The following is a 16217-nucleotide window of genomic DNA, read 5'->3' as shown; positions in this document are numbered from 1 at the left end:
ATGTAAAATAGTTTGATGAAACTTTTGTAATGTTATAATATCATTCAACAATCATATTTATTAAGTTCATTTTTTTCATGATTTTTATATTAGATGTGTGATTTTTTTGTAATATTACAATATCTCAATTGTGCGATATTTCTTCATTTATTTGTTTGATGTCTACATTACATATGTGAATTTATTGTAATGTTATAATTGTATATCTTAAGCAATTAAATATTGATAATTATATTACAAAAATGAGCTTCAAAAGAACAAAATTATTAACATAAAAAACATATGAAATTAAAAAGAAAAAAAAAACCAAGTGATTCCGAGCTTCAGGTCAGAATTATGAATTATTTTTAGCATCGGGCTACAATGATATATCCTCTGGGCAGCTCCGTTTGCCTCTTTGGCGTGTCCTATTTCGTGCAAATCTGACATGAATTTGGCCAGAGTTTGATATTGTTGACTTTTGTAGGCTGGGACTCGGGTGCCTAATCGGCATCGAAACCGTCGAGCGGGCAGCTGCTTGGTAGTCTAATTGTCAAGCGAGATGCCACTCGGTAGTTCCGGTGCCGAGTGGGCCGCCCGCGCGCCCGACCGGCACCGAGACTGCTGAATTGCCCTTCGCTCGGCAGTATGACTACCAAACGACACATGATCCGGTAAATAAAATTTTTTTACACCTGATTTGATAATTATTATTTTTTTTTCCACTTGGTTTGGAAAAAAGCCCTCATAATGAAGAGTCTCCCCGCTGATACAAAATTGCAAGTTTGAGTTATAACAACTGTGTTTTCTGGTGGTTGTAAAATTTACATGATACATTGATTTATATGATCGCTTCAAGTCCTTTGAAGACTACATAAGGTCGATTACTCAAACGATTGCACGTCCCATATGACAGAGTACAGAGCTCGCACGAAAACAAGGATGGCAGGCAAAGCCCAAACAGCAGGTGGCACCGGGCAGGAGACGAGCAGCAGCTTCCACATTCTGGTGGCTCTGTTCATAGCCGCCGGAGTCATCGCAGTCGTGTACCTCACATGCAACGAGGAGCAACAAATATTGGAGGAGGCCGACACTAGTAGAGAAGCGCGCTGGAGCACAGGCGCCAAAACGGAGCGGCAGGAGTGCGATCTGTTCTCTGGGAGGTGGGTGTATGACAACGTTTCGTACCCGCTCTACGAGGAGAAGCGATGCACGTACATGTCGGATGAGCAGACTTGCGAGCAGTTCGGGCGGAAGGACCTGATGTACCAGCACTGGAGGTGGCAACCACATGGCTGCAACATCCCGAGGTACGCACAGAACCACAAATTAAGAAGCCTTCAATCGGATCTTAAATCTCTTCTTCTATTCAAACATGCCCCCGAACTGCGGTGTCTAGGTTCAACGCGACGCGGTTGCTGGAGAGGTTGAGGAACAAGAGGATGGTGTACGTGGGTGATTCCTTGAACAGAGGCCAGTGGTATTCCATGGTCTGCCTCGTCGAGTCCTCCATCCCGCGCCACCTCAAATCGGTCTCACACTTCCTCAATCACTCCTTATTCGTCTTCAAGTCCTATGTGAGCCTCTCTCCCTTTCTCCGCTATCGTCGCCCTCATAAGCTGTGAGGACGCATATTTTTGCCGACGAATTGTTGAGCTATGTGCATCGATCGAGAATTGTTCTTGGCAGGAGTACAACGCGACGATCGAATTCTACTGGGAACCAATGCTTGTGGAATCGAACAAAGACAATGCCTACAACCACAGCGCGGCTAACAGGACTGTTCGAGTTCATGCCATCGAAAACCATGCGAGGCATTGGTCGGATGCGGACATTCTCGTATTCGACTCTTATATTTGGTGGGCGAACCTTAAGATGAAAGTTTTGTAAGTACCCCGATCTACGTCATGAGTTTCAGAAAAATTAATCTCCTGTATTTAAAACTTTTGGGATAGATAGAATTGTCAGGGAAAATTTTTCTCTGATATACTTTTTTTTTTTATCAATAATATAGATATTTTTCTTTTCTGTTGATTAGGTGGGGCTCGTTTGGAAGTGCTGATGGAATTTATAAGACGGTTAAAGCGTCTCGTGCATTCGAGATGGCTCTAAATACATGGTCAGATTGGTTGGAAATTCACATAAGTAGATCCAAGACCCGGTTGTTCTTCGTTAGCTCGTCTCCAACTCATGAAAGGTAAAATCTCCGTCGCAAGTCCTTCGCTTTTGTTTGTTAATGCTTGGCCATTTCCCACTTTGGCGGGGCCATTCTAGGACGTACGCACTTTGGGCACAAGCATTTTAGGAAAATATTGTTTATAAAATCCTGAAGATATTACACGGCAGTTAATTTATCCATAAACTTTTGAATTTAATCAATTTAGTCATAAAATTTTGGATGATTTGCCAGCATAGTCCTTCGGCCAATTTTGACCAACATCCTACCTACCTAGCAACGCCGACGTGGATAATTTTTACAATTTTTTAATCTTTATGAGTTTCTTCTTTCTTTTTTCTTTTTTCTTTCTTATTTCCCTCCATCTATCCTCAACCTCGGAAGTGGCCGGGGGATCAATGCCCTCAATTGACCCAAATATGGTGAACGAGCCGTGGTCCTCACCAAATTTGGGCAAGGGGGCTGCAAGCCCTCGCTTGTGCCTGGCAAGGGCATCTCGACCCTAACCTATGGCTGAAAGAGGGAACTAAGAAAAAAAAGGAAAGGAAAAAAAATAAAAAATTGTAAAAATGGTCCCCTTTAATATCGATCATGCCATGTAAAATGACAGACATACCTTCAACGATTTCTAGCCAAAATTGTCCACAAGAACTACCACATTGGCAAATCGCCAAAAGTTTTAGTACTAAATCGGCAAAATTAAAAATTTGAGGACTGCATTAGTCACCATACAATATGTTCAGGACTTTTGACAATTTTCCTAAGAAAATTGCTAGTTCTCTTGAACTAAATGCTGCAATTGGAAAAACAGTAGAAGATTTTTATTAAATTTGACATTTATTGCATGATTATATTGGAAATTTTGACATTATATGTTTTAGATATTAAATACTATATATGTTAGTTAATATGTTGGGATGCGCACAAGAAAGTCCCGCGCCTCGTTCTAAAGAACGAGTACCTCGGTTCATTGAAAACCTATTAACTTATCCAATTACATTTTTCACTCAAAAGTTTGGTAAGTAATTCAGTTATTATCCAACGGGACATATCAACCGCTTCATATTACATCACTTATCCCGTGTCACCACAAGCAAGCCCAAACTCTATCCTGAATATAGAGGTGGAGAAGTTCGAGACCTCGTCTTAATTAGAGATATCACCAAGAGTGAACCCAAACTTGAATCCATCAACATATGCAATTAGACCCACGTATACTATACAACTTAAATCATTGAGTGATGAGCCAACTAAATCCGTTAATGGTTCCATGCGATCAATATCACTTATCAGACCATTAGCATGCTCACACATGTGAACCCTAACAAAATCATCTAAAAACTTACCTGATATCCAAGCACGGTACAATGAATGATACAAGGAATCTAAATTTTTGGCATATTCAAAAATTACTTGAAAGATTTACATGCAAACCGAAATGTCTTATACATATATATATATATATATATATATATATATATATACATATATATTTCTTAGTCTTCGGATCGTAAACATGTACCTTTCTGATCGACAACGTGGTTGTCCCTGCAGAGCTGCAGAATGGGGTGGTGCTGATGGCGAAAACTGTTATGGGGAAACAGAGCCCATCACCAGAGAAGATTACTCGGGAAGGAGCTTAGCCCCCGAACTGATGCGTCTGGTGAAGAATGCTATTGACAAACTCAAAACAAGAGGCCTCACTGTTCAATTCCTCAATATTACACAGCTCTCCGAGTACCGCAAGGAAGCACACCCAACCATTTACAAAAGGCAATGGCGTGCCCTGACCAAAGACCAGATAGCTAATCCCAAGAGTTATGCAGATTGCGCTCATTGGTGCCTCCCCGGAGTACCGGACGTGTGGAACGAGCTTCTTTATGTCTACCTTCTCCGAAATTGAACCTTCGAATGGCTAGCATAAACTCATGATATATAAACACATATATTGATTGATTGGTTGAATGGATCGGGTAGTTTGGATCGAACCGATTTTCAAAAATAAAAAAGGTAATAAGTATTTTTATCGTGTCTGTGCCAGTTAGTTATGAATCGAACGTTCATATTTTTTCAATTATATGAACGTAATTTCTCTTTGGTTTGGCCGGCCATTCACGTGAAGTGAATTTGATAACTGAGAAAGGCCTTCTAATGGGCTCTACTTATATGGATCCGCACATTATTTTTCTTCGTTGGAGAAGTACTTGGTGGGAAATTCTTTAAAAGGTCGTAAATCTACTATATGGTGGCCAATTCAGCTCTAAATTTTTCGATATGAGTAATTTAGTCCTACACTTTTTGATAAATTGCCAATGTAATCTTCTAGTCCAATCGTGGCCAGCTATTCTACGTGGTACGATCGATGCTGACGTGAATGATTTTTGCAATATTATCGACATTTTAAGGAGAAGTGTATCGGAAGTCCTAAAACTTATCATGAAAGTGCAATTGTGATACTGAAACGTGATTGAAAATTGGCTAAATAGAAGAATTGAATAGATACGAGGAACAATCTATTCTCTCAAGTGTGATTATCAAAATCAACGAAAGATATCAAAAGTCCGAAGTCTTCGAAACCCTAAAACACTATTATATATGGTGTTAACTCTAATTACATTAAGGAACATAAAATTACGAAAACGCCACTGAAACTACAAAAACACTCAAAAACCCATGAAGACGACTCCGAAATGCTAAAAAACGACATTTGTCATGGCATAGCGGTGAGTTTCGATCGATGGTCCATTTCCATGCAGCCGACCAAACTTCAGCCCATTCCGAGTTTGCCAATTTCAGCCCTTTCCGAGTTCGCGAGCCCTAAGTGCATCATTCTCCCCTGCTAGGAAAAGATTTGCCCTCGAATCTGCTTCATCTTCATCGATATCGGTCTCCTCAAGTTCCTCCTCGTCCGCATGGTAAGGTGACAAATCTGCTACATTAAAAGTCTCGGATACATTGTACTCACTCGGCAATTCAATCTTATAAGCATTGTCATTAATTTGCTCAAGAACTCTGAATGGCCCATTAGCTCTAGGTTGCTATTTGCCAAACCCGTTAGCCGGAAAACGCTCTTTCTGAGGTGAATCCATATTAGATAACCCGTTTTGAAGATGACTCTCTTCCCGCACCTATCCACCCTTTGCTTATACTTCATGTTCTGCTTGTTGATCCGATTATAAACCCGTGAATGCAGCTCTTTGATTTGCTTTGCATGTTCATCTGCATATGAACTAAAATGCTTGTGAACTGGCAATGGCATGAGATCCAGAGGAGTAATCGGATTGCGTCCATAGACTATCTCGAAAGGACTCTTGCTTGTAATGCGATTCGGTGATCTGTTGTAAGCAAATTCCGCTGGAGGTAACACCAAGTCCTACTACCGCGAGCTATCTCCAACCAAACTGCGCAGTAGGTTCCCCAAGCTTCAATTTACAACTTTGATCCGCCTATCGATCCGGGGATGGTGAGAGGAACTAAACTGCAATTTGGTTCCCACATGCCTCCAAAGAGTGCACCAAAAGTGACTCACAAACTTCACATCACAATCGGAGGTTATGGATTTGGGAATTCCATATAACTTAACAATTTCTTGCAAAAACAATCGAGAAACCTGTGAAGCATCAAATGTCTTGTTACAGGGAATGAAGTGTGCCATCTTTGAAAATCTATCGACAACCACCATTATGGAATCTTTGTTCCGCTGTGTTCGTGGCAATCCCAAAACAAAATCAAGGCCGACATCCTCCCATAGCAAAGCCGGGGACGGTAGAGGCATATATAAACTAGCATTGGTACCTCCGGTTTTTACCAAATGACATATTCTGCATCTCTCTACAAATCGAGTCACATCACGCTCCGTACGGGGCCAATAAAAGTGCTCACACAGCAAGGCCATCGTCTTATCCACCCTAAAGTGCCCAACTAGACCTCTTGCAAGATTTTAGTAATAATTGATTCCCTCAAAGAACACTAAGGGATATACAGACTGTTGCCCTTGAAAAGAAAACCCTTCTCAATCAAAACTACTGAAAAGATCCTGTTTTGCACTTCATCCAAATATCTCCAAAATAGCGATCATCAACATACAAATCCTTAAATAACTCGAAGCCCAAAACTCTCACATGCATTGTAGACAACAAAGAATGTCTTTTGCTCAATGCATCTGCTACCTTATTTAGCGCTCCCGCTTTATGTTTAATGGCAAAACCGAAAACCCGAAGAAACTCCACCCACTTTGCATGCCTAGCGTTCAATTTATGCTACCCATTGATGTACTTCAAGGCCTCATGATCTGAATACGGAATGAATTCCTTCGAAATAAGGTAGTGCCTCCAATGCTCCAAGCTCCTCACTATGGTGTAAAATTCTTTGTCATAAGTCGAATACCTTCTCTTCATGTCATTCAACTTCTCACCGAAGAACACCACAAGTTTATTCTTCCGGCTCAGAACACCCCCAACACCAACGCCCAAGGCATCACAATGCACCTCAAAAACCTCAGTAAACTCTGGAAGCACTAAAACCGGGGCTTCGATCAGCTTTTCCTTCAATAACCGAAATGCAGCAGAAATGTAGCATCCGCCTCTTTGGTCCACACAAATTTGCCTCCCTTCGGATAATCCATAAGAGGCGCAATAATGGTGCTGAAATCCCGAATAAACCTCCGATAAAAGGATGCTAACCCATGAAAGCTGCGTACATCATGAATTTTTTTCAGAGTCTCCCAAGTTGTAATGGCGTCGATCTTAACTGGATCCATCTGAATGCCTTCCTTCGATACCATATAACTCAAAAAAGTCACTTGATCGGTTAAAAAGTGACACTTCTTGGTGTTGACATACAATTTCTGCTCTCTCAAAACCTCAAATACTTTTCTCAAGTGCTGCAAGTGTTGCTCAATCAAAGCACTATAAACCAAAATATCATCAAAATAAACAACAACGAATTGGCCAATAAAAGGACGAAAAACCTGATTCATCGGTCTCATAAAAGTGCTCGGCGCGTTAGACAATCCGAAAGGAATCATCATCCACTCATATAGACCATATCTAATCTTAAATGCCGTCTTCCACTCATCCCCGTGTCGCATCCTAATATGATGATATCCACTTCTCAAGTCTATCTTCGAAAAGATAGTCACCCCATGCAACCGATCAATCAAATCATCAAACCACGAGATAGGAAATCGATACTTAATTGTGATTTTATTAACAGCTCTGCTATCTATGCACATTCTCCACGACCCATCTTTCTTAGGAACCAATAAAGCCGGCACTAGAGATGTCAAATGGGTGGGTTGGGTCGGGTTTGGGTTGGGTCGAATATGGTCCGACCCATATTGACCCATTTAATCCATTTTGACCCGTATTCATCCAATGCAAATTCAATGACCCATACCCGACCCGACCCATACTTGACCCATACCCGGCCCGTATTTCATAAACATTCTATATTTAACCAAATCATACGATACTTGTTTTTTATAATTTGATAAAAAAAAATGATATTGCTAAAAATGATATTTAATCAAATCATACAATACAAATTTTATGATTTTTTTAATTTCCTTTTCTCTTTTTTTTATTTTTTTCTTCCTTCCTCCTCTCTCCCGCAACTTCCCTCCTCCATCTGCGACTCTGCAACTCCACCGCAACCTCCCTCCGTCCGCCGGTATTCGGGGCTTCAGTGAAGGTGGGAAGGCCAGCAACCAACCGCATCTCGGCGAGCCTTGACTTAACCGATCTAGGCAAGCTCGAGGTTGCCCGATCCCGGCCGGCGAGCTCGAGGCCATATCCCGACAAGCCCCGAGCTCACCCAAGGCCGGCGAGCTCAAGGCTCCCCCTATCCCAACTAGCGAACTCGAGGCCGGATCCCAACGAACCTCAAGCTCGTCTAGGCTCGTTCACCTAGGGCGAGCTCGGGCTCGCCTAGATCGGCCGAGCCTCGAGGCTCGCCGCAGCTCGACCAATCTCGAGGCTTGCCGGATCTTGGTGACCCAAGCTCGCCCTAGGCTAGACAATGGCCGTCGCCGACCAATGGCGACCAAGGCGGGAGAAAAAAGAAAATAGAAAGAAAAGAAAGGAAAAAAAGAAAAGAAAAGAAAAAATTATTGTTATAATAAAATAATAAATATTAAAAAATCAATTTTTTTAAATATTCATAAAAAATTATTTATGACTCTCTAGTTATCTTACCTAACTCATTTATACCTAACCCATTTATGACCCATTTAAAACCCATTTAGAACCTATTAGATTTTTAAGTAACCCATTTATGACCCACTTAAGCACATAAGCTAACCCATTTTTGACCCACCATCATCAACTATGGGTTGAATATGGGTTCTAGACCCATTTTGCCACCTCTAGCCGGCCTTGCATAAGGACTCATGCTCTCTCGGACCGCTCCTTTCTCTAACAACTCCCGTACTTGCCTCTGCAGCTCCTCATGTTCCTTAGGAATTATCCCGTAAGCTGTTTTATTAGGAATAACAGCTCCTGGAATGAAATCAATACAATGTTGAATGTCTCTCATGGGCAGTAGCCCAAGTGGCATCTCTCCCGATACGACATCAGCAAACTCCTCAAGCGGGAGCAGAACTTGAGTGGGAATTTCGGAACTATCAAAATTCTGCTCCATCACCACAATGGCAAATAGCTCGGGCGCGTTCACCGCCTCTTCCTAGAACTCTAACCTGGACAGGAGATTATTCTTCACCTCCTTTCTCAAATCTAAAGGACCTAGGGTAATAGTCCAACCATCCTTCTTGAAGGTGTAGGTATTCTTGAAGCTATCATGATATGTTTTCTGTCAAACCTGTCACGGCCTTCCCAACAGAATATGACAAGCATCCATCGGGACTATATCACACCACATCTCATCAGAATACCTTTTCCCAATCAAAAATTGCACAAAACGCCTCTTGCTCACCTTCACCTCTTTCCCTTTCCTAAGCCACGACGGCTTGCATGGTTGAGGGTGATCTTCTATTTTTAGCTCCAACTTTTCCACCATGGTAGTGGACACCACATTCTCGTAGCTCCCTCCGTCTATTATCATGCTACATACTTTTCTCCCACTAGTGCACTTGATATGAAAGATATTATGCCTAAGCCACAATTCATCTTCTGCCACAAAGACATTTGAAAATTCTTCTAATGACTAGTGACTCGCTAGAATTAGCATAGATAATGTCATCCCGATCTAGATCCGCATCCTCTTGTCCGTCATCAGCTTCGTCATAAACTGGATCTTCATCAACGGTTGGATTATCAACAAGTGTTACGATCCGTCGGTTTGGACAATCAGCAGCGAAATGCCCGAGTCATTGGCACTTGAAACATCGCTTGGTTGTAGCTCCTTCCCTACTAGTTCTAGCACTATTTTTCCCTTCCTTGGATGTAGGTTTAGAATTCGCACCCTTAACTGCAGTTGGCGTCGAATTGGTTGAAGTAATCCCCGCTTTTCCCGAGGATTCTTTGTCCGACCACCGATTCTGGAATTTGGAACTATTGTACTTCCTTTTACACCGACCTTCCACCTTCAAGGCCAACCTACACACATCCTTATAGGTCCAATATTGTTGTAACTAGACAACATCAGAAATTTCATACCGCAGCCCCGCCAAATATTGAGCAATTGTTTGCTCGTCTTCCTCAACCACATCACAATGCATCCGCAATTGATCAAACTCCTCGGTATACCGTTCGACTATTAAATCTCGCTGCTTAACATTGTGATACTCAATAAACGTCTACTGCTTATAATGAGTAGGTAAAAAAAAAAATTGCAACAATTTCTTCATCTTATCCTAGCGATTCAATTTTGATTTCCCCTCTCTAGCACGCTGCCTTTTCACATGCTCCCACCATATCGAGGCATGCTTTCGTAGCCTAATAGCCATTAATTTAACTTTCTACTCTTTAGTCGGATCCTTAATATCATAGATCCTCTCCACTATAAGTAACCAAGCATTAAACTCATCGGGATGAGCCTTACCTTGAAACTCGGGAATCTCGATCTTCATCCCGAAATTATGAGAAGAGGGCTGATTTCCAATTCGTACTCCCCGATTACGTCGCTAGTTCAGAACCCCGAAAGGGTTTACGTCCTCGTCTTCATCATAGGACTGATCCTCAGATTCCATTCCTTCTTCGAATTGAACGTCCAATCTCGCCTCCACAAGTTGTTGCTCCAAACCCTAGATTCACCTTCTCTGTTCTTCAATTTCGACGTCTCGCAGATCTCTTAGATGTGGTTGTTCATCCGCATCGGGAACGACTCCACATCCTCGGCCCCTACGAGCCCGCCATCCATGACCACCTCGATTCTGTTCAACCATCGGTCCAAGGCAACCTGTGCTATGATACCAATTGATGCTGAAACACGATATAAAATTGGTTAAATGGAAGAATTTGAATAGATACGACGAAGAATCTGTTCTCTCAAGTATGATTATCAAAATCAACAAAAGATATCAAAAGTCCGAAGTTTTCGAAACCTTAAAACACCCTTTTATATGGTGTTAACTCCAATTATATTAAGGAACATAAAATTATGAAAACGCCATTGAAACTACAAAAACGCTCAAAAACCCATGAAGATGACTCCAAAACGCTAAAAAACGACATTTGAATAGCAGTTCGTTTCCATGCAACCGACCAAATTTTAGCCCATTCCGAGTTCGTCAATTTCAGCCCTTCCCGAGTTCGCAAGCCCTAAGTGCATCAAATTGATTCCTAAAACTTGCAAAAAGTGCAATCAAGTTTTAAAACTTGTCAAATCGGTATCAAGTCTTTTATTAACTCCATCCATTTTAGCTAACAGAAAATATTAATACGATTTTTTATTATTTTTTCTATCCCACGTGTTACGTGACTAAAACAACGTCGTTTTGATATAAATATGATGTTTTAATACAAAATTTATTTAAGATATATTAAAAAATAAGTAAAATTTATTAAAAATAAAAGAAAGAAAAAAGAAGAAGGAAAATGCAAGAGAGGGATTGTAGCTCCCGTCGCAGCCCTACCATCGTTAGGAAGGGCTGATGACAATGGAGGAATGATTTGCAAGGGTCATCGGGGTGTTTGGCAACCCCCACCAATCATTCCTCCACCGTCCATTGGCTCTTTCCATGAGGTGAAGTGGCAGCTGTAGTGATGCAGCCCTTGCTAGCATCTCCATTTTTCTTCTTTCTTCTTTTTTTTTTTTTTTTTAATTTTTAGTTATTATTATATACTTTAAATAAATTTTTTGTCTTAAAAATTAAATTTTGACCAAAACTACGTTTTTTCAACCTTATGTTTCATGTTTTAGCCATGTCATCATCATGTATGATAGTAGAAATAATAATAACAGAAGCATTGTCAGCATTTTCCATTTTTCCAATTACACGGAGTTAACGTAAAGGCACGATTGCATCCATTTGACAAATTTCATGTTTTGAGTGAACTTTTTGCAAGTTTTAAGACTCACTTCCACTTTCACGAAATTTTAGGACTTCTAGTGCAATTTTCAAGGGATGTAAAACCCTCGTCGGCTACAAGCATGAGGCCCTTGCCGGCCAGCACCAAGGCCCCGACAACCCTCGCAGGCTTTCTGGGAAGATGAATAGTTGAAAACAAAGGAAAAAATATAATAAAAACATATAATAAATTCATAAAATTTAAAAAAATTGCAAAAAATCATTTACGTCAATATTGGCCATCTCATGCTACATAGGATGACTAGCAATCACATCAGCAATTTTCAGTAAAAATAGGCTAGAATGACTATATTGGCAAATTGTTAAAAGCTTTAGGACTAAATTGGTTCATATTACTCTAGAACCGGTTTTAGACTATTCTAGAACCAGTTTAAGCTATCCCAAACCCGGTTCGGTGTAATCCAGACCTTGTTCCATCCTATTATGACCCGGACTTGGACCCGACCCGAGATCCGATCCGGTTGGCCCGACGATCCGGTTGATCAGCGGTTGTTACCGTTGACTTTGACCATTGATAAAAAAAAAAAAAAAAAAAAAAAACAGAATCATGTCGTAGCTCATGTGGGGTCGTATCACATCCAATTGGGGTGATTTTAGTATCAATGTGTTTGTAACAAATTTTCTGTAATGTGGTATATTTGTGTTACCATATTATGCATTAAGGCTTTTTTTAATTAATTCTTTTTTTCCCACATTTGTTGCAAGAAAAATGCCTTGGATGTACAAAACCCCTAGAAGATTAGATGCTAAAGAGCAAGAGCTAGCTAAAAACTCTTGAGCCTTAGGAATGACTTAGCGCTTTACCACTGGAATGCTCAAGATGACATGATCACTCATATAGTGAAGGTCAACGAAAAGCTTCAAGAGATCTTTCTCGGTGGTGGTATCAGAATCACCACCGAGAACATGAAAGTCATAGCATTGAGGACCACTCTTCCTATGGAGTGGCATGGGGTCATCGATCGTTTGTGAGAAGAAAACCCCAATACTTACAAGAGTCTCGGAATTTTATTTTTATGTGAGTATATAAGTAGGGGGTTGCGAAGGACGTCTACTTTGGCTATCACACCCCGATCCTCGAGCACGTGGCATCCCTGCCATCTCGTCCCTTGGGTTAAAGGATAGCATCCCGGGCACACTACCAACCCATAAGATTAACTACGCATGCGGAAACGTATAATGCTCCCAGATAATAATATAAGATAGGGATAGAGAAGTAGGAAAAGCGTATTAATTCAAAAACATGATCTTATTTACAGTTACGTCATAGGTAAACCGAAATGACACGCTAATTGGCCTCATACTTCGGGGCGAGGTAGGATCAACTTTGTATCTACTCCAAACAAGGCTACATCAACCTCGTCCTCATCAACTTCTCAAAGAACTACTAACTTCGTTAATTAGAACCTGAAAACGGTAACCATGAAGGGGTGAGATATAAATCTCGGTAAGTTAACGCATAAGCCCGGCTAGGGTGTTGATTTGCTCAAGACCCCTACTAAATAATCACAATATCATGGTGTAAATATTTCAATCACATGTAAACTCACCCGACAGAAGCCACATATAATATAATGCAAAACATGACGTGATAGTCATATCAATCAACTCATGGGCCAGGCATCACATCAACTCGTCTAGAATGTCTTATCAATAAAGCACGTGTCTCAATGTAGATATATCAATCACATGCGACTTATCCACAAAGATATCACACAAAATGCAATGATAACTCGAACATGTGCGAATATGTGCCTTTGTCGTTCTACTCAATCCATTCCATTCCGCATTTCATAGTCAAAATGCACACATACTCATCTATGAACAAGTCACAATTACATACGGTTTAATTATTGAGGGCCGTTTGGCCTTACACACTAGACGATTAATGCTCTTATGGCGGGACCAGGCATCGTCTCTTACTTCCGGCGACGGCATTTGATAGTCCGTGTGATTTCGATCGACACGGCACGAAAATACCAGGAATCCCTATAAGGGCTTCGGTCCGTCACAAGCTGCGACCGACATCCGCTCAATCCTACGACACGGGAAGGCATGCATCCAACAAGTCGTGGAATTCCAATCAACACGGCACGACATTGTCGTGGAAGATCCATTATATGATCATTCAAGCACACTTGGCAATCCATCAGTTCATAATTTCATTTTTAGCCATATGTTCACACGATATGCTCATGACTTGGCTCAAGATTGTTTTCATGCCAATACATGAAATTGATGCTAGGTGTGGCCATACGATTGCACAAAATCATATACTGAACTCCGCATACAACACGGGATAATTTTCTCCCAAATTGAACATCCAATCCGTCAATGGCCAATCAAAGTATTCAATTAGACAATCAATACAGGTGATCGATTTACGCAGGTCAATCAATTCAATCATGAATATTCGATCGAATTATACACATTTAAGCTCAATTCAAGAGACAACTTAAAATTAGCCAATTTTATTAGTAATCGATCGAATGCTCATCTCTAGTCCATTGCTCACTCCCGATCAATCAATGACAACCATTCAATCAATTAATCTCATCCATTTAGCCATAGAATCCTAGCTAATTAGACTAACTTAACCAATTAGGGCCATTGAACTTAAACCCAGTTTCTAACCTAAACCGGTCCTAAACAAGCTTCCTAACACCTAATAATCTAAATAAACTAATCTAAATGTAATTAATGACCTAACCAAGGATTAGAGGTCAACTCATAGTCAATTTCTCAAGGCGAGTATGACGGCGATCCTTGAAAATCCTTTGAACACGAACTTGGACTTAATCGGATCATGAGCTCCAATTCTTAGACAATTTGGCTCAATTCCTCAACCATAGGCCAAAACTCTAGGCCAACTTGGCCCACGAGCCCGGCATGCTAGCCCAAACACTCGGCCAACTTGCTCGGCACATGGCCTAGGCACACTAGGCACGGCCCGAGACCAAAACAGACCACGGTCCAGCTTGGTAGCCCATAAAATAGGGTACACCTAAGAAATAGGGCAGGTGGGCTAGGCACTTTGGAAGGTGGGCGAGGCGACTCTTCCCGTGACCTACAGCTGGTGGCGTATGGCGGAGGGCTTGGGGAAACTTTGAGACAACTGGAGGTGGCCAGTAGTGGTGGAGCTAGGCGAAGGAGACGCCAAAATAGCAGCGAAATAGAGGCGGAACCGGTGTTGGGATTGAAACAGGGGACCTAAGGTAGAGCAAGGCCGTTCGGGGCTATTTTAGGGTCCGACAAGCAACAGCCAGCCACCAGCGGACTTGGCTGGTGTCGGGGGTTAAGAGTGGACGCTATTGGTGGTTGGTGGATGGCGGGATAAGTCGAAGGAGACCAAAACAGAAGGCGTAGCCCGGGGACACCGAAACAGGGGTGTCGGGCCTACAGAGTTGTTTCACCGCTCCGGGGCTACTCGGCCGGCGTGAGGCATTTGGGAATGGTGACTGGAGGTTGTAGGGAGATGGAAAAAGGTAATGGTAAGTTGTGGTGGTAGCCGGAGAGCTGCAGAAGGTGCCAAACAGTGGTAGCAATAGTCTCGGCCAGAAACATGGTAGGCCTGCTTGGGTGGTTTTGGCCTATTTTTCGACGGCCGTAGGCGGCAACGGTAAAGCTTGGAGGTGGTAGTGGTGCAACGACATTCGGTGATGGACGGAGGAGGTGAGGGCAGTATGCGATGGAGCCGAGGAGGTCCCATTTTTACGCCCAAAACAGAGCCAAAATGAAGAAGAAAAAGAAAGAAGATAGGAGGAAGAGAGAGAATGGTGGTGGAAGCGGATTAATGTGGGGGAGAGAGAGAGATAGGGCTGCTAACTTTAACTTGGGGAGGGAAGAGATAAGAGTGGGCCCCACATTATTTAATTCCTTGTTTTAGCATTCATGAAGATCTAGGGGCAAAATCGTCATTTCCTAAATTGGTCGGGGGTGTTTTGGTAAATATACAACCAAGGGTATTTTAGGCATTCGGCAATCCAATGGAGGATAATTTAGTTCGATCTCAAGTCGTTTTAGTCAGAATGGAGCTCGGATATGAAAATTTCTAATTATGAACCATGACTATTTATCGAAGCAAGCCTAATCCAATTCGATCCACGATCGGGGAAATTTTCAATTCCCATTACTTAATTCTTAGGAATCCAATTTGATCAATGAGCTGGAATTCACAATCATTCTATAACTGGATTTTACTATTAAGTAAGTACCGAATTTCCAGAGTGTCACACTAGCTATGAATGGGTCTTGGAAGAGGCGAAATGCGCCCGGCACAAGTATGACCGGTACCCCAAGAGTGTTTATGAGGCCACCTTGTACAGTTCAAAATTTACTTGGTTATCATGAGTTTACGGGGTCTTTTCCTAGTCTTAAGAAGCGTTACTAGATAAAAAATTGATGCGTCGTTTCACTTCCTTTGGATTCTAGTTTTATGAACTTTTTAATCGTGTTATTGTTGAAGTTGGTTTATCGGTTTTTGGATATTTCCTATTGCTGTTGGTTGAGAACATTTTATGATATTATGTTAGTGAATGAATTATGGTTTTTTGGTCATATAATGCTTTAGAAGCA

General features: G+C 41.5%; 1 protein-coding gene across 1 annotated transcript; it reads left to right on the top strand.

The window, feature by feature from the left end:
• The first annotated feature begins 921 nt into the window (after nucleotides 1-921).
• LOC125315991 (protein trichome birefringence-like 34) lies at nucleotides 922-4058 on the top strand. Its single transcript, XM_048282629.1, has 5 exons — nucleotides 922-1289; nucleotides 1379-1556; nucleotides 1669-1865; nucleotides 2018-2176; nucleotides 3710-4058. Exons 1-5 carry the CDS (start codon nucleotides 922-924, stop codon nucleotides 4056-4058), a joined length of 1251 nt encoding a protein of 416 aa, XP_048138586.1.
• Nucleotides 4059-16217: the final 12159 nt, after the last annotated feature.

This window comes from Rhodamnia argentea, chromosome 7, assembly GCF_020921035.1.
Source record: "Rhodamnia argentea isolate NSW1041297 chromosome 7, ASM2092103v1, whole genome shotgun sequence".
Taxonomy (NCBI): domain Eukaryota; kingdom Viridiplantae; phylum Streptophyta; class Magnoliopsida; order Myrtales; family Myrtaceae; genus Rhodamnia; species Rhodamnia argentea.
The sequence above is the reverse complement of the archived record's forward strand: the minus strand, read 5'-3'. Positions and strand labels throughout refer to the sequence as shown.

Coding starts and splice junctions, on each gene's coding strand:
- LOC125315991 (XM_048282629.1), top strand. CDS start 922: ATGGCAGGCAAAGCCCAAACAGCAGGTGGCACCGGGCAGGAGACGAGC. Junction 1,290..1,378: donor CATGGCTGCAACATCCCGAG/GTACGCACAGAA, acceptor TGCGGTGTCTAG/GTTCAACGCGACGCGGTTGC. Junction 1,557..1,668: donor TATTCGTCTTCAAGTCCTAT/GTGAGCCTCTCT, acceptor TGTTCTTGGCAG/GAGTACAACGCGACGATCGA.